Genomic DNA, 26970 nt, shown 5'->3' with positions numbered 1-26970 from the left:
GATATGGAATTTAATTCCTCTGTGTGGAAAAAAATTGCATCCATTGACATTCCTTGACACTTGCTGAATCTTATGGAGATCAAACAGTGGATGTGAGCACAGTGAGATCCTGGGTGGTGTGTTTCAGTAATGGCAAAAGAATAGTGGTTCATTTCTGCTGGGGCAAGTTTATATGAGTGCGCCATGCAGGCTTTTGTTCATCACTGGTGAAAATGCATAGTTATTGGTGATGACTATGTTTTGTAGCTGATAACTGCCTCCATCAAACAGTTATTTTGCTCTTTATATATGTTGTAGTTTCCATGGGGGAAAAAAATAGGAGGCATTACTTTTGGAACAAAGCAAAATGAGTATAAAATAATGTAAGAATGAATTCCAAACTGTGTCTATTTCATCATTCTTAGATGTAACTGGATATAGCGCTTTATTTGTAGCTTGATTTTTAGTAAGCAAACGTCTTGTAGTGAAGCCGTAAAGAGGCCAGCATGACAAATACAAAAATCAAAATAAATAGCAAACATATTTAATTAGTTTATAGTGTTTATAATGTTTATAATGTTTATAATACCAAATGGAAAGTTAAAAGTTGTGTTTCCTCGCCAATACGTGTTCCTCTATTGGAAAGATTAGGAACTTTTAACTGTACTCAATGTATATATTTTTGTATGCCAAGATAGATTTGATTGAGTAAGCACAGCAAAAGACATATTTGCTGATGCAGAAGGCCAATATGTACATGTGACCATACCATACCAAAGGCTATGGAGTAAAAGGAAAGTATAGAAATAAAATAAACATTGAATGTATCATCGTGTTCCCTCAGTAATATTAAAGAGATTAAAAATATATCTAGTAATCCAGTGGGGTTTGCTTTGCTAATTTTTATTACTGCCCCTAATAAGTGTATGTGTTCTTTTTATGCTTCTTTTGCTTTGCTGTCACATATTGCATTACATTCTTGTTACATTAAAGAGCACTGTTAAGAATACTGAATTAAAAAAAAAAAAAAAGATAAACACCTTCAAAAACCTTGTTTTTCTTTAGAATATGTATTTTTGAAAGGTTGAATTATGAGGAAGATATCTTGTTCTAGAAATAAATGCATAAAAACATAACATTTAAATATTTATTCCTAAATATAATTAACTTTTTTTCCAGTTGGGTTTGCCAGATTTGGACATTGGTTTGTAAAATTATTTAGCTTATAGAAGCTTTGTTTTTAAAGGTATTCAATGAAGGAACAGAATAATTTATGCCTTTATTAACAATTCAATAATTCATTCAGAAGCTTCTACTATTGGTCTATAAAGTACATTGCATGTTAAAGAACTCAGAGTCAATTTTAACTTTCCAGCCCTGAACAATAAACAACTTTTTTAGATGCTAGAGTCAAACTTTTCAAATATATATAAATATATTTAATAAACTAAAGTATAAACAAATATCTGATAGAGCTAATGGCCTGTCTTAGTTTGGGTTATTCTACAGAACTATTAGACAAATCAGCTTCTGTTTCTCTTTTCAATTTCACCAATGTTTTTCATGAAATGGGCACGTTTTCAGTTAGGTTTTTATTCCTATCTTTCCCCAGCTCAAATTTTTGGACATTTGAGGTCAACTTTTATCTCAGAACCATAGAATCATAGAGCTGTAGGAGCTGGAAGGCAACTCCAGAGATCATCGAGTCTAATCCCCTGCAAAGCAGGCTCCCTACAGCAGGCTACATAGGTAGGCGTCCAGGTGGGTCTTGAATAATTCCAAAGAAGGAGAGTTCACAGCCTCCTGGGCAGCCTGTTTCAGTGCTCAGTCAACCTCACCATGAAGAAGTTCCTTTGCATATTTGTCTGGAACTTCCTATGCTCGATGGGAGCTTATGGCCATTTCCCCTTGTCCTGTCCCCACAGACTGCTGAAAAGAGGTTGGCCATGTCTCTTCTACTCCCACGTTTTCTTCTTGGTCTGTTATATTCTTCTCCAGCTGCAGTAGCTTCACATTTTGTAAATTAGTGTCAATGGTTTGAGTTGTGGGAAGTGCATTTTTAGTTGACTTGCATATATGAAAGCAAAAAAGAAAAAAAAAAAAAAGGAGAAACAAGAAAAGCAGTAACTTTTGCAATAATACAATATTTTTGCAATTCTTGCAAACATTTGCCATAATTGATTATTATGACCAGATTTTAGCTTTGACAGTGCATTGCAATGATTGATCACTAGACATTTTCTACGTTTTGAATGTACCGTTGAGATTTAGATATGTAGAAATCTGAGTTTGTAGATAGCCCCAGGATTCTCAGTTCTCTTCAGGAGTTCTTCAGGTGTTTTAAAGTACATTTTCAAAGGTTGCTAAAGTTCAGTGCCTAAAATAAAGATGTATACATTTCTAATTTCTGAACGTGTAGCTGTAAACAAATCATTACATATTGAAATAGTTCTATAAGTGAATATTTTAAGTGACTATTAAATTTACATGCCTGTAAAATTAAGACATTGATTTTTAAATAGAAACACGCAAAATTATACAGCTTTGAATTTTAATTTTGATGAAAGGCAATATTTTTTGTAGAAATAATTTGCTACAGTTTCATAGCAGACAACAGCTTTCAGTTCGTACCTGTTGGTGTCAAAATGAGCAACGCTTATTCAAGTACTTATGCAATGTAAGCTGATTTCCACAGAGAAAAGAGAGTTAATTAAACCAACATTTTGCGGGACTGATAAGCAAAGCACTGCAGTTTTCAAAGGCTAATGTCTTTGCCAAATAGCTACCAGTTTTCTCTGACACTTTTAAGATCCAAGTGGCTTTTTTGATCTATTTGTTTACCTTTTCTTTGCCCTTCAAGAAACATCTTTCTTGTTACAAGTAGATAGAGGTTTAACAATTTTCAGCCCTCATATTCAGTGCATGAGAACAAATCTCTACTCAAATTTTGTCAATATAGTAACAGCTACCTTGATAACACCCCTCCCAATGTTTTGTGACATATGTAAGTAGCATTATCCTGGAAGTAAGGAAATTGAGACAAGAAGGTTAAGTAATTTGCCTGAAGCTAAACAACAGGCAATTAGCAGAGACAGGATTAGAATTACAGAGTTTTGGCTCTCAGCTCTTCTGTCCAGTAGCCAACTGCTACTTTCACATCTTTTGGCTTCCAGTTTCCTCTCTTGAGATCAAACTTCAGTGATCTTCTTACAATTAAGATATGAACTTGGAAGGGACTCATTACTAGAACTGATACTAGTTTTTATTTTTGTAATTATCAGAAAGAATACTGATTGGGACACCTATAGAAAGACAGAAGTATAATCTTTGATAGTGATAACTTTCAATAACTCATATTTTTTAAAACTTGGAATGAATTGTCCTTTCTGACTATGAGCTAGCTTACAGAATGTAAATTTTTAAGTCAAAGGCAAAAGAAATCATGTTGTTTTGTGCTTAAAAAAAAAAAAAAAAAAAAGTGAGAGGCTTCACTGTGTCCTGCAGAGCTCTTGCAAGTTTGAATTCTGTAGTTATCTAAAACATTAGGTATGCATTAAAACTGGTAGATTGGATGAAATCACAGAATGTATTATAAGTATTTAATGTCAAGTCACTAACTTGAAAACTAATGCTTCAGGTCCATTTAAAATCACCTCTCCATATAGATATAAAGACTGGTATAGGTTGAAAGATGGATTAAAGATCATCTAGTTCCCAATTCCCGTGCCACAGCAGGGATACTTTCCACTAGATCAATAGACGGATGGATATTTTGGATAACTTTCACAAGACCTCATGGGTATTTCAGTGGTACAGGCATGATTCCCAAAGTGGGAGGGGTCATTTGCTGCACAAGTATAATCACTCCTCAGATAAGATGTGACACAAAGTCCAGGTAAATTAACTTTGTTGATCTCTGTTTTGCTTCCATTAACTGTCTTGGACATGCAGGTCAGAACTTACCTAGATCCAATTTGATTTTATTTAGAATTTTTTAATTTTTGTTAGGATTTTTGATATGTCATTTAGGGGAAAAAAAAAAAAAAAAGATAAAGTAAATACATTTTTTGCTAAAGAGAAAAGGATTAAATGCATAGATGAAACACAAACCATGTGGTGTATCACTGTCAATCAGCATAATCTTCTGTTTTGTATTTTAAATCACTGAATGTTATGTTACAACCATTTCCCATGCAGTATTCTTTGTAAAGCAATTGCAGTGCAACAGTGACATACAGGAAATCAAGTAATTTTACTCTTCAGTGATCTTAAGTAATAGTTTGTGGAAGAACATTTTATTTAGTGCTTAATAGTTCAGTGATGAGGCAATGGGCTGATATCTGATCAGCTGTACCCAGAGCTGTAGTTCACTTTGAATAGGTTGACTAAACTTACAGCGCAAGATAAGACAGAAGAAGGTAATCAGCTTTTTAATAAATGTATCAATTATGTATCATTTTAGCATCTCATTTTATTTATTTACTTACTTATTTTGAACGAGTCTTCTGGCATGTTTCCTGTATCCTTTACGATATTCTGTAATAGCATTCAACTTGTGGTTCCTGAAAATCATCTTCCCCTCAGCCAGAACCGAGTAACACATACTGATCCTGTTAGATGGCTTGCATCAGCCTTGGACGACTGCTTTTGAAAGAGCTTCTGGAAAACAAGAAATTCCATACTAACGTTAGGAAAAACTTCTTGACTTTGAGGGTGATAGAGAACTGAAAGAAGAAAGGTTGTGGAGTTTCCTTCTCTGAAGATATTCAAAACCAGCCTGGATGCTTTCCTATGCAACCTCTTTTATGGAACCTTCATTAATAGTGGTGTCAGACTAGATGGTCTCTAGAGGTAATTTCAACCCCTATGATTCTGTGATTTTACAAGCATTTCTCATATATCATAATTAAAATGGATATAGACTTATGGTGGTGATATGTTTCTTTTAGTTATGCTGTCCTTCTCCTTTTCCTCCTTTTGAATTATAGAATCATGTTTCTTTTAATTCACTGAGTTTTGAAGCAGTCATAACTTAGTTGTGCATACATTTATAGGAGGGTTTAGTTCTGACATTCTGACTTCAAGTTTCCTCTAGCAAAGCATTACTGGAGAGGAGTTGGATTAAAATAGCTCTTATGAGCAGAAATTCATACAGCTGAGGCAGTTTATAATTACAAAACTTCACCTCAAGAGTAGTGTTCACTTTTAGCTACAGGCAGTACTGGACAGGAGAAAAAAAAAAAAAGGTAGCTTGTAGGATCTATATGCAGTAGGACCCTTGTGTAATACTGAAAACACATCATCAAAAACACTGCTGGTGTAAGTACATTTAATCTTCGTGTTTATATCTGCATAACTATATCTCAGAGAAGGCTACTTGCACTATGTTCACTGTGCTGATGTGTTCTACTTGACTTCTAGGCAAGGAACTGGGCTTATTCTCTGAGACCTTTACTAACACAATCTTTTGTAATAGCTATAAATATTTTTCTGACCTAGTTTATGAACATCTGCTTTTGCATCAGTAATATATCATCTCACAAACCAAGCTAACACGTCTTTTAGTACAATTGAAGCTCTGTGCAGCTGGGCTGAGTTGCATGGCTCGCACAACATTGCTGGTAAGAGGAACTTACATATGCATACTCTCTCTAGCTACCTAATTAAGGTTTCATAAGATCAGTTTTTGTAAGCAAATGGTAAATATCATTTTATAGCTAATAAGGAGTTGTTTTTCATTTTCTGGGCTGGTGTTCTAGCTAAGTAACATGATAAGACAGATGTATGAGTCTGCACTAACTAGCATATAATTTTTAATATAGAAAAAAATAATTTTATAGTCTTTTTGTTAACCATTTTAACTCAATAAATTATGCTTAAGTGAAGTGATGCCTTCTCATGCAATTTTGGAAGCAGTAAGACATCTAAAACCACTTAATTCTCCAAACTGCCTGTTTAAAATTGTACTCTTGAATGAGCAGAGCTGAATGTACTAATTTCATATGTATAACTTTAAAGGAACTGTGGTTGTTAATGTGTATGTTCACATGGGGTTTAAGATTTTATTATACTCTTACAAGCATTTAATACAAACAACATTTTACCATTCAGCAGTTAATAGTTAACCAAGAAAATAATGAGATATAAAGCAATATATTTATCACCAAGACAGAATGTGGCTGTATGCAAAATGGTTCAGCAGACGATATGAATTGTCATTAAGTTGAAGTTCAGTTACTATGTTTGAAGCAGATTTCATGATTATAAAAGTCTCACTCAGGCACCCAAGGATTGGATTGGGTATACTCTTCAATCTCACCTGTTATAGAGTCTGCTGGGAACTGTTACTTAGTCAAGGAATTAGTCCCTAAGCTAAGGCTCCATGTATTGTCTGAAAAGAGAACTGGAGAAAAAAGACCTTCTAATTTGGAAATTAGAATAGAAAAAAATGAATGGCTTCAGAGTTTCCTATCATGCGCGTCATCATAAACTTTTTTACCTGATATGCATTTTGATTTTTGCAATTTTTTTTTTCTGTTGCCTTACCCTGTCTTGAATTAAGGATGATTTTACAATAAATGGGTAACTTTAAGGCCTTTCATCTGTATAGACATGCTATACAAAAGTATAAGATCTGTGGTCATCTTCACAAAGTGTAGAAGCAGATTGTAAAAGAGTGTTTTGTCCCTTTTGTTGTACAGACCAGTTGGTGTATTGGTACCCTATAGTGATTCAACTTACGTTGGAAAAAAAAAGGTGATACATAGATGAAAGTAAGTAAGTACATGGCCTGTTTTTAGGGAAAATTTTAGTAATTTCTCTTGTGCTTGAGCAGGAGCTATAGGAATTTGTTTATGAGGGTACCTTGTTGAGCATTAATATTTAACCACAATATGTAGAGTTTGATGATTCCTTTTCTCTTTGAGTCAGTCTTATCATTAGACAGATTTTACTTTTACTGTCACTAACCATCAATCTGACTTGTGTACAAATGACCAAGTATGTCTTTTGCTTTGTTTAAACATTTTTATTCTTCCTAGTTTTAGCGAGGAATGAAACAGCAATAAAGCTTGCCCAGATATTCTCAGTGACTGAAACTAGTATTTACAGATACATAATTCCTTATTCCATTTTTCCATTAGAGAGAAACTCCTCTGCAAGGAGATTAGCTTCCTTGACTTTTTAAGATCTACTGCTTCTACCTTGCATATTGAAAAGGAGTGTCAGCTCTCAGTTACCAAATAATTCATATGCAGTCTGCAGACATTAAATTTTGAAAAAGAAGCAGTGGAGAGCTTTGAAGCGGAATTTCATTTCATTAAATTAGTGAATATGACAGGGTTATGTAATGTTCCAGAGGGAAGAAGTAGTGTACGTCACTAACCTTTTAGATTCGAGAGGCTTTATGCTTTTTATTTGCTTCTAGAAGAAGGCTTAGTACTGGATTAACTAGCAATTTTCACTTTTAACTCAGGCAGATTAAGCCCCACCCGGATTTCACATGTACTGTATATAAGAAATATTTAGCAATACGTGCAAGTTTGTCATTATTTTGTTTTATATGGAGCATTTGAACACATGCTTATAGTTAGCTTAAAGACATATGCACACTTGTGTTAAATTTTTAGTTTTTATTGTTTGGATTTCCTATAGGCATGTCGAAGAAAAGAATAGAGTTCTTGCCCTTCTATGAATTTACTGTATCATGGATTCTTAATGTTATATCTTCATCTTTCAGTGCTTCAGTTAAGCAAGTATTAGAAGCTAGCTGTCTAATTCTCTTTTAATAAACTAGCATAAACAAGAATGTTTCCATTGGAACAAATGAAGATATACTGGGCCAAATAAAAAACAGACACAAATTTGTAAAACCAATACATTTTGTGTAGTGATACTTAAAATAAGCTTGTAGTAAAGATAACATACATGTTGTCACTGGCACTGAAAGCTCTGCACTGCACTCAGGGCTGAATGGTGAGAGCTCTAGTGGGAACCCACATGTTTGCAGAGGAGATTGGCCTGGATGGTCCATCAGCCCTGGCTTCCCTTCTCACTGAGCATGATAGCACTCTGCCAAGGCAATAATTACTGCCAAGTTTCAGTTCTACAGCAAGTGTCTCAGTAATTTGTCATGAGACTGACTTTAATTATTGCCTACAACATTCTTAATAAAAAACACATATGAAGCAACTCTTCAGCTTGGTCCTGCTTAGAGAGTAAACATGTAAGTCTGTAGTATTCATTAAACATTAATTTTTCACAGATTATTCACATATGCTCTTTGTATTTGGGAACATTTGATTTATCCTGGTTTTTATAAACTATAGATGAGAATGGGAATGAGGTGTGGGGTGGATGATGTTAGCTGGCAAATAAATGTCAGCTGCTGTCTGTGCTGGCTTGCATTCCTACCATGTCCCTAGGGCTCAGATAATGTCTGTCTCTAGAAAAGCGTGCATAATCCACTATGAAATGAACTGGTACCAAATTCTACACAGCCCAGAGGTACAAATTAGGAATGCGCTATTTTAACATTAGACCTTTTGGAAAATGTAGCCTACCTCTTCTAGTTATAAAGTCTTACTTGCAATTATGTCAACAGACTTCATATTTCAGGCAAGAATAAAACCTAGTAAACTGATGCTCACCATTGCAGAAAATTTGAAAACATAAAGATAGCTTTGAATTGAATTTTCCTTGAGAAATCAGGAAATAATAATCTCTTTTTGAGCTACTTGCTAAATTTGTAGTGGGCATGTTCTGGCTAAATGAGGACTGGGGAAATAATCAGTAAATTAAAACAACAACAACAACAAAAATAAAGCCCACAAACCCCAGACCTTTCTGACCTAATTTTCTCTTCTGAGTGTCATTGTTTCTAGAAGAATACAAGTAGCAGAAAGAAGATTGGGAGATAAACATTTTAAATCAATTGCAAAGTTTTTAGTAGTGTTGTCTTAAGGTCTGAGTTTATAAACTGTGGAGCCTGTACAGTGACTTTCAGGATTTTCAAAAACTGTGTTTCTATCACAAGAAATCTTTGTAAACCAAAAGGACCAAAATCTTCAGTTGGAATTAGTTGGCACATCTGGATTCCATTGAATAGTTCAAGGATGAAAATCTAGTAATTTTAATTCACAGATTGATATTTGCTCTGAAAGTAATGTCTCCTGTTTGTTTTCGTGGGAAATACAGCACATGCAAATAGCATAGTAACACTATTTTAGAGAGCAAAGTCTCAGCTACAAAACAATAGTCCTTAATGCAGTCACCATCAGTAGCTATATATTTTCAGCAGTGATAAACAAGAGCCTGCATGACAGACTTGTAACAAGCTGCATCAGTGGAGGTGATCCACTGTTGCTGTCGCCATTGCTAAAATGCATCACCCACAGCTTCACTCCACCATTTGGTCTTCATAAGCATTCAACAAGAGTCAAGAAATGTCACAACTTTTCTTCATGCCCGCTTCAATGTCAGACATCATTTTGTCAGACCACACCTCTGCTGCCCTCTGTTGCGTGGGAACCAAAAGTAATGAATGGAATGTTGGCGGCAATGTTCAACCTCTTCTGCCAAACCACCAAAATCCAATTCTGATACCATGATGTCATGGGCCAACATAATAAAACAGGAGGCATTACTTTTAGAAGAGTCGAAGTATTCAGCTGCTCAAAATATGATGGCACGTGCAGATTATGTTTTTGCAATTCTCCATGTGGAAGAATGTGAGGATCATGCAGTTTTAGAATGTTTATTAAGAAAAATAGGAAAACTCAGTAGATTATGACTGACAGCCAAGAGATTTTAGAAACATCATCAAGTAACTTTGGGATTCCTTGATCCAGATTTCATGAATGTAAGTTCTCGCTTGTCCTTAAAGAAATAAAAACCTAATTAACTTTCTTACATATCCAATTTGCAGGTGCACTCTAAGTGCATGCTAGAATTAAAGCAAAATAATTGGTTATAATAATGAACAGTCTAACAAATGTCACAAATTATGATTGATGAGTAAATTAGCAGTAAATGTTGTAAATGAATACGCTTTGACAATACTTTTTAAGAATCAAATGGGTACACAAAGCTTTCCTGTTAAATATTGCGCATCTATTTAATGTTAGCTCACAGTATAGTTAACATCAGAAAACTTAAATAATTTGTGATCATAGAATCATAGAATCATAGAATGGCTTGGGTTGGATGGGACCTCAAGGATCATCAAGTTCCATTGCCCATACCTCAACGAGGGTTGCCAGTTGCTAGATGAAGTACTAGATCAGACTGTCCAGGGCTCCATATAACCTGGCCTTAAACACCTCCAGGAATGGGGAATGCACAACCTTGCTGGGCAACCTGTTCCAGCACCTCACCAATTTCTCAGTAAAATACTTACCCCTGACATCTAATCTAAATATTCCTTCCTTTAGTTTAAAACCAATCTCCCTTGTCCCCATCTAAAAAGTTGATTTCCCTCATTCTTATAAAGTCCCTTTAAATATTGGAAGACCACTGTGAGGTCTCCATACAGCCTTCACTTTTCCAGACTGAACAAGCCCATTTCCTTCAGAGAGTCCCTTCTCTTTGCTGGAGAGGTGCTCTAGCTCTTGGATCTTTTCTGTGGTCCTCCTCTGGACCCTTTCCAAAAGCTCCACAGCTTTTCTGTGTTTGGGGGCCCAGACTTGAACATAGTACTCCAGCTAGGGCCTCACAAGGGCTGAGCTGAGAGGGACAATCACCTCCCTTGACCTGCTAGCCACCCCTCTACTGATGGAACCAAGGATACCACTGGCCTTCTGGTCTGCAAGCCCACATTGCTTTCTCATGTTAAGTTTTTCAACTGCTAGGACCTCTAAATCCTTCTTATTAGGTCTCTTCTCTAGATGCTCTTCTCCCAGTTTGTATAAATATCTGGGATTACCTCAACCCAAGTGCAAAATCTTGCACTTCGTTTTGTTGAACCTCATTAGGTTCACAAGGGCCTACCATTTGAGCTTATTAAGTTCCCTCTGGATGATATCCCTTCCTTCTACTCTATCAACTGCACCTCTACACTTCGTGTCATCAGCAGACTTGGAGAAAGTGCACTCAATCATGTAATTTATCATTGATAAAGATGTTGAAGAGTACTAGTCTGTTATTTTGCCTATTAACATAAAATGCATAGTAATTTCTGGTAAGCCAGGTGGACACAGTGACTGTGAATGTTGTCAAGTGGCACGTGGAATATACAAAGAATATTTTGAGCTCTTTTTTTTTTTTCCCTCTCTTTTTATATATTTATTTCCATTGTTTTCAGCAAAGGATTCTTATTCATGTCTAGTATAGCACGGGAAGAATGAGTTTGGAATTTATAACAAGGAATGGCTTAGAGCCAGTGATATATCCCACTGAAACTTGATGCCACCAGACCAGTAACACATAAGAGATCTATAACATATGGCAGTGATTCTTGTAATGGTATGAGTACATTACTCCAAACTATCTGGACACCTGCCACACCGTATTGTTTATTTTGTTATCAGCCTGCATTACTGAGTGTCAGATGAAAAGATTCCTTGGGAAATGTTGTGATTGTGTGATTGCATTATTTCCATCTTTTATTGCATTAAAAAAAAAAAAAAAAAAGTCTTTACAATCAAAATGTTACTATAATGTTTCAGGATACTTCTGAAACATGAGTTTATTGTAATTTACATGTAAATACGAGATATGAAAGAAGCATCTTATCTTGATTTTTTTTCCCTTGAAGTTTTTCTACTTACATAGTATTCATGTCATGAAGCATAGCAAAGAAAATGATAAAATATAATCCTTGAAAATTTTTATTCAGATTTCTTGAATTATATTTCATGAATATGAAAAAAAAAATAATTATAAGTTGCACTGCGGTACACTTGGACATTTCATACAGAAATAAAACAGTGTTAGCATCTGCATTCTCTATGTATCTTGTCTGCTGAGCTCTCTATGCCTGTGCTGCTGACTCTCACTTTACTCTCTTTATTGTTAAAGACCGTGAAGTCTTATCTACATATTCATCTATTAAGCTAGAGGATTTATCTCCATAAAAATGTCTCTACTCAAGACAAGTTTTCAGTAGTTATAGAGAGTAGACTGAACTTCTAGTTAAAAATAAAATAAAATAAAATAAAATAATTTATTTATTTGAATGTAAAGGAAAAATATAACACGTCCTTAATGAACAACGCAGAGTATACAGCATTTTAATTAAAATTATTAGACAATTCCATAGCTAAAAAAGTATGACTTAAGAGTTCATTCCATTTACTACTTCAGTATTGTACTGAAGCTTGCTAAAAAGGAAATAGCACAAAAGAATAGAGAAGTCATGTTCAGGGAAAAGCATGAATAAGTTCCAATCCAAATCAATTATTTAAATGTGTTATAAATAACGTATTTTCTGAAGATGCAATGTGGAAGAAGATAGTGCATTCTTTCTCAGTGGTTGAGAACAGCTTCGATTTCAAAAGTTCCTTTGTTGTCTGATGGGATAGCTTGACTGCTTATGAACCAGCAGCCAAATTTATTTGGCTTTCAACTCCTTTAGCAAGTTAAATCCAAATTAAGGGTGATCTGGCAATTTTCCCTCATATGCTAGGCCATAATATGCAACTGTTCAATAGTTGTCATGTGAACTTCTGATTAAAAAGTGGATATCATCAGCAGTGTGTGGGCACTCTCAAGTCTTGGGTTGCAAAGCTTTTGTGGTAATTCCTAATTACAGAAGTTTTCTGCTGTACACTTCTGCATCAAAGTATCAGTGTTCAGTATTGACCCAAATATCTGGGAAGGAACAAACAGATGAACAGGTTAAAACAAGCAACAGCATGTTTCAGTAATGCTGAATGGCTGTCATACAATTGATAGTAACCTACTACTTCTGATTTCTTAGCAGATTTAGTTGTACTGGAAGATTCCCATATAGATTATTACTGCGGTTTATAAATTATTGCTGGAGAGATTATCTGTTGGACTTTGTGCTGGTACTCTTATGGGACATTGAAAATAGTTGTCAGTTTTCAATCAAAATTACCCTCATGTTAATAAGCATAACTGTTTCACAGTGTAATTGTATTTGCTATCAGAGTGCCTAGCAGCTTAGGTCAGAATCAATGTCAAGAAAGTGACAGCACTAATTGTGCAGATAATTTGTGTCAAACTGTAATTAACAACTTTTATAAAGATGAAGGCAACAAATACAATTTTTCTTTTTTTTTTTATTTCCTGAGCATGATTTCACATACTTCTACACTGATGATAGTCAGTTTCTACATATTGAGATGAACACAAGGTTAAATAATGAAAAGGTGAATTGCATGTGCTTGTCTTTCTCCATGGCTACCTGGCTACTGTCATCAAAGCCATAACTCCTTTTGACCATATATGAATTTGTCCTCATAACACCTATTAAACGTAAAACCAATATTATCTTTCTACATCTAACTGTATTCTTAACAAAACAACCTTAAAAAATTGTTTCTCTTGAAAAATATCTGCAAATAGGGAATTGCATTATTATATAATGTGTTTGTCTTTTCCCTCTCCAACTTCATAAAACTGTTGTTAGTTCACAGCAAAAACTGACCGAGGACAGGAAGCACACTGTTATTCTTGAAATCCTTAGACAAATACAAAGACATGTTAGCTGTTCAGCCGTATTTCTGCAACTTCACTAGCTCTGCAGATATTTGTAAGCATTTTTTAATAAGAGACATGACGGTTTTAGTCCTGTATCATTTTTTTTTCCTGAATCGTATATTGATTCAGAAAACTGGTTACATTTCTAACATCAATGAAGTTTTGTAGAAAATGTGTATTTTTGGGTATACTGTTAGATAAATGTCATTGCAGTTTGCATAGTTTTGAGTATGGAGTTATGTTTATTTTCTGTTCAACAGAAATGGGAAAGGCAAATTCTGTTACGGTATAAATTAGTACAAACTCTGTTGCATTTGCCTCAGTTGCACTTATGAAGAATTTGTCTCTGAATGTCTGATAAGGAAGAAAAAGATTATCTTTTATTTCTCCATTTTTAAAAACAATGTTATTATCATTGATGCAATATACTGCATGTACTGCATGTAAGCAAAAGCATGCCAACCATAAATATCATGGTGATTGACAGTGACACAAAACTAATAGTAGAATGTGTTTTTTGTTTGTGTACTTTGCAAAGCTAGTTTAACGTAGTTAGGCATGTTTGTTGTTTATCACTTTCCATTGTTTCTGTTTTCTTTGTTATTTAACTATCTGGAGTTCCCCTGTTCTCAGGACAATAAATAAAATGTTGCAGAAATGAATGCATGACATGGTTGTTGAGCTGGTAATGGTCCATGACCCTGATAATGCATAGCAAAACTGGCAAATTTTTCAAAACAAATCTTGTCTGGAAGGAAGTTACTTTACTGATGTTGAATTTACGAGTTTGCCAGTCTCTGAATATATTACTAAAGCATTTATCTAGAACTGAAAATCTTCCTGTGAGCATAGTTTCTGTGTGCTGGTGAGCTTCCCCAGAAAATGTTTTTCTTTCATTGGTTTGCAGTTCAACAGAGAATTCACAAAGTGTCAAAAAGAATAAAATAGAATGACAGTACATCAGTTTTCACATGATGGCACACAATCACAGTTTGTGCCAGAGAGTATCAGCATATCTGAATCAGTCATGTCTCTTTACGTATCAGAGAGCTGAGTAAATGCATGCACAGAAAAGGATTCAAAGCTAGCAGTTTTGGTGAAACCCAGATGCTCTTCATCAGAATACATTTCTGTCTTTCCTGTGGTCCAGGCATAAAGCCTGTGACATAGGAAAAGATTTTCAGTTTTGCTGCTCTAACTCTGTTCTTCATATGTTGTACATTTGGAGATTTTTTTTTCATCGGAGATACGCTTTTGTAAGTTCCCCACGGCAGCAGTGACACAGTGACAACAGCAGTTTTGCAGTGTTCAGTCTTGCTGTTGCACTTGTTTTCAGATACTGTATTTATTACTGATAAATATGAGAAAAAATTAGCACAGCAAATAGTTTAAGGAGGCTTGAACTTTCCATGAAGTTGAAAATATAACAATAACCATTTTGCCTGAACATTTTGTTAAAGAAAAAAAATGCATTCTCATGAACAAAATATTTTTACTGTTTTTTTGTTTGTTTGTTTGTTTTTGGTGTGGTTTTTTTTTTTTTTGGTTGGTTGGTTTTTGTTTTTTGTTTTTTAATTATCGTTGTTAAAGGTATGTTGAGTGCTAGGGGTTGGTTAAAATAGAACTCAATTAATTTAATAAACCTGAGACATTCTTCATGTTCCCGTATTTAAGGTAGCAATGTAACAATACATTCTGTTTAATAAGAAAGTCTACAATATATTTTCTTGGCATTTAAAATGATTTCAGGATTCATAGCAGAGTAACTTAGATGCATACGTTCATACATGTAGTCTTCTAAGATTCTGTCATTTAAATAAAGACGTTGACAAGAAATACTACCTTCTGGAAGGCCACCTCAGAAGAATAGGCAGATAGACATAAGAAATGTAATGCAGCAAATTAGAATAAAAAACAAATACAATATTTGTACATAAATGTCAGTACTAAGGTGGAAAGATGAAGACAACCAGAGACTGAGAACAAAAAGGTAGCAAAAATTGAAGATGAGAGCAAAATTAGTTGCAGTAGTTGTTGCAGAGCCACTACATATAACAGCTTACAGCTGAAGACAGACTATAGAGCAAAGATCTGTTTTGTTTTTTTTCTAATTATCTTATTGACCCTCAGTACTCCACGTAATGTGAATCTGCATCTCCAAGTATGCTCTAAAAACTATTTAATTACAAAAGAGAATTAAGTAAATATATGAAAGAACTCTTCAACACTCTGTACTGTGCTTAGACTCTCAGACTTTCACATTGATTTCTCAGAAATCTTGTCCTGCACTAGTCTAAGTTTGAAAGTATTGCTTCCTGATAAAATTATTATGCTCTACAAGAAAAAGAAGGTAAGAAAATAATAAATAAAAATATCCTTTTCTACTTTTTAAATGTTTTCTCCAGTTCTCTCTCCTCTCTTGTTCCTGCAATAGTTGTATTTTTTTCACTTCTTTGTGATAGAGTAAAATACTGTGGGAATGAACGGGAGTTTTACGTAAAACTGTGCACAAGCACAAATCTCACTTCTGTTATAGTCCGCTCTGCCTAAGCTTTTAATGTGTAGATATTTGACTGTACCTCTGCAAACTTAAAACATTTTCACAGACTTTCACTGAAATGTCACTGATTTTAATGGCTTAAAGGTGGAAATCCAGCTTTCATGACATCCTGTGATCATAACATCAAGTAATGAATCATGATATAATTTGAGTTGATAGATGAGCTCATTTTGCAACAGAAGACAAATTGATTTTTTATTTATAACTGTGATAAAATATAATGTATGGTCTTGCTACTCTGATGGCATCAGATTTAATAGTAAAATCTGTAAGTACTTTCCTGACCTTTTAGTTATTTCTTATTGCTTTTTTCTTGCAGATGAATACTGTAACTGAAGAAACAAGATATTTTATTCTATTCATTTTGAAATCTTGACTTTTTTTTTTCATGTTTGCTACTTAGATTAATTTTGTTTGTTTGTTTGTTTGTTTGTTTGTTTTAGCACCACCAAAGTTTACAAGAACACCTGTTGACCAGACAGGGGTTTCTGGAGGTGTCGCTTCATTCATCTGTCAAGCCACAGGAGACCCAAGACCTAAAATTGTCTGGAACAAGAAGGGAAAGAAAGTCAGCAATCAGAGATTTGAGGTATTAGGTCCATTGTTCTGTTCCTCTGAAAAACATAAGTTCCAACCTCACTTCTAATCCCAATATGTGTGCTCTATTTTCATAGATTAAACAAAATAGCTATGCTCATTGGAGATAACTTAACGGGAGCAGACATGTGAATGTTCCATTTTTCAAACTGGTTACACATAAGCACTGTTAAAGGTGAAATTATCACTGCTGCTTTATAAACCAACAGAATTTATCTGGTGAGCCTTGGCATATTTCTGTTCAGAAGGCTAACTTTTCTGCAAAGGAGATAGAGGAAAATTATTTCTGCCATGATTATTGTCCACAGAGATCAAGCCTCCTCCTTCTGTGATAGTGTGCACCAAGCAGATCTAGCCTCTGCTGCCATAATTGCTTGCCACCACTGCAGATAAAGATGAAAGGGACATTACAGTTCCTGCTGCTTTAGAGGAAATATAAAATTTGTTTGCTTTTGATTCTTTTCTTAACAATAACCTTGGGAAGGCTATAGAGAAAGCTGTTTCCTCTCTTTCCACAACATTCAATTAAAGGAAATAGTAAAAATAATCTTTTCAAAGGATACAGTTTCTTTGAGGAAATAAAACAGCAAATAACATTCCCTCTTTTAGTGTCAGGAACAATTAATATGAAGTATTGATTGACCTTTGACATGAAGAAAAAGTTCAGAAAATGACAGAAGTCATGTATAATGGACACTAAAATGGGGCCAATAGTATATAATTTCCCCTGTGCCGTGCCTCTTCACTATTTTGACTGTTAAAAAGCATCTACTTTGCATCCGGAATGCCTAGGTGGTTTATAAAAATGTTGTGATGCATATTTTTTGAGTGAACGATAGAAGAAATAGATACAAAACTTGAATGAACATTGAAGTCTTCTGTGTTCATTTTAAGTAGTTTTGAGGAAACCTATATACCTATAGGCATAGCTATAGGTAGTGACTATATTGAAAAATAGTGCTTTGTAACTGAGAATTATCGTGCTCTTTGCATATGTTGTAGTTTCCGTGGAAATAAATAGGAGGTATTACTTGAGCAATGTGCATAATAATATTTCTCAAATCTGTACTTTTTTTCTCTTACTCTTAGCAAAAGTGGAGATCTAATAGAATATTTCTGTGTAACTTAGACATGCAGATACAAAGATATGTGCAAACAAGCCTATATGTAAATTGTTTTGTGGATGTATATATAGAGTATGGTGAAATATTTGTAAGTGCTATTGTCCTGAAGGTAGTACTAATATATTATGGTGACAAAGAAATTTAAAATCAGCTTAGATTATATAGATTACTACTATAATTTAATTATAGGGAACACCTTTCTGGTGTTTGGAATTCTGCATTATTCACCAGTATCTGACTTAGTTGTGTCTGCAGGACAAGGAGACAAAAACAATAGAATTCAAATTAATTAAAAGGAATTGTTTAGAATAAAAATGGGCATTTCATTTTTTTCTCATATGAAAATGGCTATTTCTTCTATAAATATTGCAGTTTGAAAAAGTAAATATGTAAGTTGTTTATTTAGTCCTATTACTTAGTCCTTTAACTGATACATGATTTCTATTGCATTTTTTATAAATTTCCTTCCAATCTGTGGGCTGAATGCATAGCTAAACAGACTATCTTGTTCAGAAAGTGTCAAGCCTTTTTCATGTGGGAGCTCAAACAGTGAAGTGCAGTCTATGTCTAGGGTGCAAGAATAGCCTGCAGCAATTTCAACTGACATATGATGGTAAAGCTAAGGGAATGATGGGAGACTGCTGACGGACTTCAGGATAAGAGAGCATTAAGTTACTGAGTATATTCTTACAGACCTTGTTAGATCTTTTGTTGTTGGTGGTTTGCTGTTGTTGTTATTGTTGGTGTTGGTGCTGTTTTTTTGTTTATTGGTTTGTTTCTCTTATCATTTCTTGAAACTGCCTTGGAGTGGCCATTGCATGTTCAGCACTGTATGTTATACCCAGCATTGTCTATATTCCTACCAGTGCTGAATTTGCCATGGTATGCGTATGTAAAAAAGGAACCTGGTTCTGATGTCAAAAATACTGGCAGGCCACTGTTCATGTACAGGTTAATGGAGGGATAGGTATTTGTAACAACATCTGTGACAGCTGTTGTTTCCTTTTATAGGTAATAGAGTTTGATGATGGGTCTGGATCAGTTCTCAGAATACAACCACTGCGCACACCACGAGATGAAGCTATTTATGAGTGCGTGGCTTCCAATAGTGTCGGTGAAATAAGTGTGTCCACAAGACTCACTGTTTTACGTGGTAAGTTCTTTCTAAGCAAAATTAATTTACTTCTTAGAGCAAAAAGTGATTTTAAAAGGGAGGCTTCACTCCAAGATATTAAATTACAAATATTTTCAAATGAGTGTTGTTTTAGTCCTGATACTCTTAAATATATGTTACTTATAACTTTTGGTAATGGGGGTATGACTGAGTAGACCAAGGAAGAGAAATAAGATAGGAGAGCATTGTGTGTAACAAGTTACTTATGTTATTTAATGAACAAAAAGAATGCTTTGTGAGTACATCTGATTTGCATTTTACTGCTCTTCTGGGTAGCTTAGCTTTGTGTGATCAGCATTTACACAGAAATTGGCCCAATTAAGAGTGACCTTGAAAAATTACATAAGCAGATTTTAGAAGAGGTTAAGCTGCTACAAGAATTTTTTCCCCAGGACAGTGCACATAAAAAAATGTTTTTTTTTCAATTTCAAGTGTATATGTCACCTGTATTGTGTTTCTACTTCAGTGAGAAGTTTTTGAAGGTAGTAAAGGAAAATCAATTTTCTTTTTTTTTTAACTATCCCTTAGGCATAAGGATATAAATGTACTGCCAAGTCCATTGTCTACATAGTACTCATACTAGTAAGTGCTAGCAGTAAAATGACTTGATTGTTTCATTTTGTCTGCTGAAAGTAAATGGAAACTGGATTTGGAGACACTTCTTGAAATATGACACTCTTCAGCTTTTACAGCAGAAAATACAGTTGTGATATCATATGGCATTATTTGATTCGTAAAATTAATTGCTAAGAGCTTCTTTATATTATTTATAGTATTATTCATACTATTTGTATTAAATAGTCCCTGGTCATTGTAGGGGGGATTGGACCAGATGGTTTTTAATGGTCACTTCCAACTCAAACAATTCTGTGATTCAGTATGAACTAATGATGATCAGCCTACTTGACAGAATTAAAATAATAATAATGATAATAATTGTTAAATATGTATATATATATATATATATATCCTTTTTTCTTAACGGAATTAGTGAGACATGGATATAGTTTTTCTATTAAAAAAAAAAAAGAAAATATTTATTTCAAACTTGTGATTTTTTCAATCATGGTGGATAGTCTTGGTGTTACTGTTGAAAGTCAAAGAAGACTCTTAGACCTATTTATAATATTTAAATTTGTTATCTCTAACACCAGAATCATTCATTCTGTTATATTCTAAAAATTCTTCTCAGTCTAATGAATTAAAATTCTAAGACTAATAATTAAGTTCATATTTTAACCGCATCATGGATTTGTTCCTAACTTCCTACGATGGGTCTTTTCCTTCACTGTTTTGTGTGATGAAAATAGTTTTTATGCATAGTTTCCGTGAAATACAACCACTTTGTCATACTGTATGAAAAATTAAAGGAACGTGAAAAGGAAGGAGGAAATTAAAAACAAAAAACTAGAAAATCAGTTGGAAAACTCAGGTTCATTCCTTGCCTATAGAATCTCTTGAAATGTATTTACAAATCTATGGTCTATATAGATCTGTTTCTTTTCTATTTCTATTGATTATTGAATAGTTTGGCATATGTGAGCTTTGCTACCTTTTCTACTCAAATATTTCAGCACTACTCACAATGTAAACATCAGATTCTGTGTAAAAAAATGTTCATAATATGCATATATAAATGTCAAATAAGCAAAATATGAATATTATTAATTCTTAGGATAAAAATTTAAGTCACTTTAAATTTAAATTAATTTAAAACTGCTTATCTAATTAAAATGTATTAAATCTGGAAAGAAAAAAAAAAGTGTAGTTTTCAGCCATAATACTGCTTTTCCAAATGATGGAATATATTTTTGCCTCAGAAATAGATTTACGTATTTAAGGCAAAGCTGAGAACATGTGTGAGCTCTTGAACTGTAGATTTAGATAAATGGGTAATGTCTGAGAAAGGAAGGACCATGATAGAGCATTAAGGCAATGTAATGAAGTATTATCAGGACTAAAATTTTGAGATGCTTTAAATTCAGTACATTGCTATGTTTTTGTTTGTTTGTTTGATTGTTTGTTTTTCTGTGGCAAACAATAATTCAGTGCCAAGTGCATTAGACTGGAAGATAAGTAATTCTATTATTAGCTACTACTTTGCAGTCTTAGACAAATCTTCATTATATACAGTCTTCAATAGCAGTCTTGTATAAAACACTCCATTTGATTTTTCATTATCAGACATTGTCTCACATAACTCCTTTAGGAATAAACATATAATACAGATGTGAAAAAGAATTAACAAATATAATACAATACAAAACAGTTGGAGTGTCTTTCATCTGTGCTCCACTTAGTCTTAACTCATCCCCAGTGAGTGCATGACTCTTGACTCTTGTTTGTTATCTTAATCCATTTTAACTATTACAAAACTCTTGTACATCGTAGCACATAAATGTTTTTGCCAACATATGCATCTTCTAAAGCTAAACTTGACAGTTTTTCTGTCTGCAGCTGTTTTCTTCACTAAAGCTTTTACATACTTTTATTTTGTTCTTGCCCTTTGAGCAAGTCATTGTACTTGGCTCTCTAGGAACTATGAATATAAATAAGGCCATCAGCTTTCGGATGTTGAAGCTTTAAAATGCATAAAAAGTACAGGAAAAGTGATGCTATTCCAAGGCCTCAGCAGAGAGACGCGATAGGGCATTCTTCTGTTACTGGAGTAAATCAGGGCACATTCCAACACAAAAACATTTACTTTCTAGGCTGAACATAGTATCTATCTGGACCAAGAGTGAATGTCTTAGATAAATTAAAAACTACTTTTGATTTTCTCTAAATAAAGCTACATGAAAAGGCTGAATTTGACAAGAAAAAAGGCGCTTTTTTTTTGCAGAAAAAACCTGGAAGGGTTTTAACAGACAAGAGGAGTCTATACTACTTCTTTTGGAGGTCTTCATTTTGAAAATTTATACTGAGAACCATCTGAGTGAAACAACACTTTGATTCATTCATTCAAAATTATCAATTTTCAATAGGCTATCAGAGACTATAAAAGTCTTTGCTCAACGCTGGCAATTGCAGATGTAATAGCTTTACTTTTATTGTTCATTTATTTATTGTTAGATCAACCAAAAACTGTTCTTTTGTGTTGTTTTCAACTTGTAAATGGTGGATAATAGATATTTTTAATGACTATACAAAAGCTGTTCTGGCAGGTGTTACATGTAAGAATGTATACTGTGCAGGAAGAAGGGAAGGAGGTACTTATTTCTGGCATAATAGAGAAACCAGCAAAACTTGCATGCTGTAAACCAGCAAAACTTGCATGCTGTTAATTTTGACGAATTTGTTTTCATTTTTCTAATTGACTTCTGTCATGATTCCACCCAGCAGGCAGCTAATAACCACACAGCCACACACCCTTGGGATGAGGGAGAAAACAAAATAGAAATCTTGTGTTAAGATAAGAACTATTTACCAACACAGAGGTAGAAGAAAAAAATAAGACAAATAAATATCTCCACAATGCAACTACCCACCACCTGATGCCCAGCTAACAATACAACAATACAGACTGATGACTTGTTAGTAGAAGGTATATCTAATGCCTAGATATTTGCTATCACTTATGTTTGCATTGTTTTTTATCTATTACTATCTAACAAGAGTGACTACACAGGTTACTTGAGCAAAAAGGCAGTTAGCTTTCTCTGCCCATTATTCTCTCTACCACTGTTGATTATATAGTGCTTTATAAAATTATAAACATTAAGAATCTTTGTAGCACAATCATTGTATAAGGAAGGAAGCAGGAAGGGGAAGTGCCTAGGACAGATTTCTTTTTTTTTCCCCTTATTTGAAAGTAGTTGAGTTAATGTCCAGAAATCATTGCATGAAACTAGAAAGTGAAATATTTACTGAATTCTAAATGTTTCTCTGCCCATTGATAGACACAAGTTTGAGGTGTAGATGATGAGAGGGACTAAGAAGTGCAAAATATTTCCATGCTACTTAAAAAAAAAGAAAAAAATATACATAAAATTTTTGGATTTCTGTTCCAACAGTAGATTCCATGATAAGAGAAGCTAATTCCTGTATTTTCACAGTACCCAGTAGTACTGGAATGACAAGGAATGATTCTGAACTAGTTTGTGATCTGGCACGTTTATCTTTTAGGGCACAGAAATTAGACAAATGGAGTGGCACAGCTGTAATGTCGGAAAATGTGCTACAGTATGGCTCTCATTTGTATATAAATGGGAGGAATGAGTTTACATATACCGAATATTAGCTACATGGTATGAAAAATTAACTGTGTTCCAGCTGGAGCTGTATAAACTCTACACTGTACACTAGTGTATAAACACTGTACACCAGTGTTTACCTCACTTGACTGCTTGCTGTATAGTCATAATGACTGTTGCTGGGGGGCTTTTGGTAGGACAAACCATTGAAAGTGGAATGAAGTGAAGAAAGGTAAATAAGAAAATACCTCTGTGATAACTTCATACACTGTAAGTTCTTTATCTCAAATGTATATTTCATGAGAAATCTGAAGTCAAACAAGTATCTTTCTTCAAACTTCCTCAAATTTCAGTGATCATCCTACATGCTATGCACAGCACAATGTGACCAAAATTAGCATGTTAATTACAGTCCTGTTTTTATTATGCCTCTTTTTTGAAGAGGAACACTGTTATTCCTGCTGTGAAAATAGTACTTTGCAATTTATGTTATAAAGTCTCTCCTGGGGAGCTGTGTAAGGAAGATTAAGGAACAAAACACAGCTGCTTGACAGTCACACAAAAGGATTTTGTGAAATACTGAAAAAAAAAAGAAGGAAAAAAAATAAGAGAAATGTAGCCAGTACAATTTAAGTTTAAGTAGCAACTTAAAAGCCAGTGTGGAATGGCATTCAGATTTTGTGAAATGGCTTATGAAGAAGTAAATACTAGGCATAGTTAGATGTAACACTGTAAACTATTCTGAAATATTTTCTTTCAGAATGGGATTATATTTAGTGAAAATAAAAATACTTGCCTTCTATTCATTATAATGTGAAATAATCTCATTTTATCACTTTTTTTTTTTAATTCTTTGGTGATCTATACATTTTTTAACATGATTTCTTTGTGCAGCTCTAGTCGTATAATAAACAGACATAAAGGAACATTTCATGTTACCAGTTAATAATAAAAGCTACAGGCATGCCTTTGTAAAGTTTTCTTTTCTTTTCTTTCTGCTGCTCTTCACTGAATTTCACCTTTCACTGGATTTCGTCCTGACAAAGGAATAAAATTAACAGTTCACTCTTATGTATTTGTATATACTCACAGGATTGATTTTGTTTTTGAAATATTAGCTGTGGTAGAAAATCATTAATACTTGATGTTTTAGGGCAAAATGGATGATTCTAATAGAGAAACAATGTGTTGAAATCTTCCAGCTGGCTGTACTATATCCTATTAGAAGCATACATGAAAAAAACGAAAAGGGGGAGGGGAGGGGTGCTGTTTTGTAGATAAGATGCATGACAGTTGTTGTGATTTAAGAAGGCGAATTGAAATTGTACCAGACAAAGGAGAGCAATTCAATTTAGCTTAAAATAATTCTTCACCAGATAGTTTGGCTAAGAATGTACACCTGTTAAATACTTTCAGACAACAGCTCATGACTAATTTTAGCATGACCGCATCTAATTATTTCCGTTCTAGTACATAATGATTTAATACTGTACTATAGACATTTTTGATAAAAATGAGATATGTCAGTTGCTTGGAAAATTCAAACGAAACCATCTTGAGCAAATCTTTTTAATAACACCTTTGTTTTTACCACTCATTGATACGTAAGATGATTCATTTGCTTTTCCTAGACAGTCATCTACATCTATAAACTGATCAGAAATCTCTAAGGAACAATTGACATTGATAACAATGAAGATGGAATTAGCAGGAAGAGGTGGAATAATTCCTCTGCTAGTTTATCCTTGCTGAACTAGTAGTAGGTCGTGTAGCCATAGAATCCAATTAAAAAGAAGGCTGTCACTGAAGAACCATGAGCTGCTATACACAGCATGTTACCATTTTAATCTTTTTCCTTGAATACTGACCCATACATAACTAATGCACATACATGATACTCTGAACTTTGCAAGAAAAAGCAGAGGATTAGCTGTGTATAACAGCTGCTATCTGTTGAGGATAGGGAGTTGGGTGGTTTTTGTCTTCAGTTCTATAATTTGGATATTTTCCAGCATCATGTGTATCTGTGAATACATGAAAAAAAATTTTCAGTTTCTGTCTGCAAGGTAATTCAATATAAATGAAGCTGCCATTCAAACTTGGGTTCTGAAGTTATTTTATATATTTGTAAAATGATTGGCCATTTATCTAATTTAATTGATAATTTATTTAATTTAATTGATATGATAAAATTACAAACTAGAATTTTTTTTACACAAAAAGTTCTTAGAAAGCACTCACTTTTACTGAGACTATTTGCTATGCATACATTTAAGTCCCTTGGCCTGGTGTAGAGCCCTTTTGGTTCAGTGTCAGTGTTGACAATAATGCAGTTTTTCATTGTTCAGTAGCCTGAAACCACTGTCTTGATCTAAGTCAATGCCAACATCAGAGTCAATGCCATTAATTGAACACTAAGAGCCGTATTTCCTGCTGTAACTGTAATCTGCGGCCTCAGTTTCACGTTTTGTTTAAACATCAATCTATTTGTGTGTCCACTTATTTTAACGTATGACTAACAGAAAATATAATCGTTACTGCTGCACTCTATGCACACTATGAAGGTAAATATAACAGCATAATTTCATTTTTTTGATGCATATATTAAATATTAATGAAAAAAAAGAATAATAATAAAAAAACAGCAATGTGTTAGAGATTATCTGTTTGAGGAGGTGATGCACTGATTAGTTTATCAATCCCTGACAGTATCAGTATATCTATAAAAATACCAGTGGTGTTAGCAGTTTGGTAAGTTTCAATTTAATCATTATCATGATAAATATTCAAATGAAATGCTTAATATAGCATAATAATAATAAAACCAAGACAATTAATAGAAATAGATATTCATGTAGTAGTTCTATGTTCAGCTTTCCAGGTTAGTGATTCCTATGAATACGCGTATCTTACCAAGAGCAACATTAGGATGGCAGAAGTGATTGCTTAAATGCAAGACAGGTTTGACACCAGTACAATGAAGTGACAGCAAAATTAAATCCTATTTAATTCAGTAAGGGCTAATCTTCAAATAAAGGAAAAACCTTTGAAGAATGCTTTCTCATGTATATCAGAAAATGTAATTTAGAAATTAAGGAAGGTTTGTGTTACACCTCAGCTTCCTTAGTCTTGCAGTTCATAAAATATTTATTACTGTGAATGTTATGTTTTCAGAGACTTATCATTGGAAGGAAAAAATAAAAATAAAAATACATACCAAAAATAGTTAAAATTTTGGGCAAACATAAACATTACAAGGAAACTGAAATTCAATGAAACCAACAAAAGCAAACATACTTTATTTATTAGAACAGGTAATAAAACAATTGTGATAGAAAGACTTTTAACTGTTGCAAGAAGGCAAAGGAGTTTTCTTTTCATCAGAACGGTAAAAAAACCTAAAAAACTGTGATTTTAGGGACTCCATTGAGATGGAAAGCCTTTTATGTTTACTCTAAAACTTACACATGATATAAAATCCTGCTACGATACATGTCACTCCAGGTATTTCAGTGCTTGCTGAAAACTGAAGTTCAGCAGCTGACATGCAGCTGACATGCAGCTGACTGTTCCATTTATCTTGGTAGCAAAGGTGCATTAATAAAGTTACCATGCACTAGTTCAAAAATTCACCATGAGTTAGTTTTTCAAGTAGAAATATTTTAATAAACTTTTCAGACA

General features: G+C 33.9%; 1 protein-coding gene across 10 annotated transcripts in view; it reads left to right on the top strand.

Annotated features, from left to right (window-relative positions):
* The window catches only part of PTPRD (protein tyrosine phosphatase receptor type D), a 1190026-nt gene that overhangs the window by 967206 nt on the left and 195850 nt on the right, over nucleotides 1-26970 (top strand). For all 10 annotated transcript variants that reach the window (XM_085214154.1, XM_085214153.1, XM_085214152.1 and 7 more), the window contains 2 exons: nucleotides 16645-16790; nucleotides 18934-19075. In XM_085214154.1, the coding sequence (XP_085070280.1) occupies nucleotides 16645-16790; nucleotides 18934-19075 (288 nt within the window). The remainder of the gene's footprint in view (nucleotides 1-16644; nucleotides 16791-18933; nucleotides 19076-26970) is intronic.

This window comes from Meleagris gallopavo, chromosome Z, assembly GCF_905368555.1.
Source record: "Meleagris gallopavo chromosome Z, MGAL_WU_HG_1.1, whole genome shotgun sequence".
Taxonomy (NCBI): domain Eukaryota; kingdom Metazoa; phylum Chordata; class Aves; order Galliformes; family Phasianidae; genus Meleagris; species Meleagris gallopavo.
Note: the sequence above shows the minus strand (reverse complement) of the source record. Positions and strands in the feature narration are given on the sequence as shown.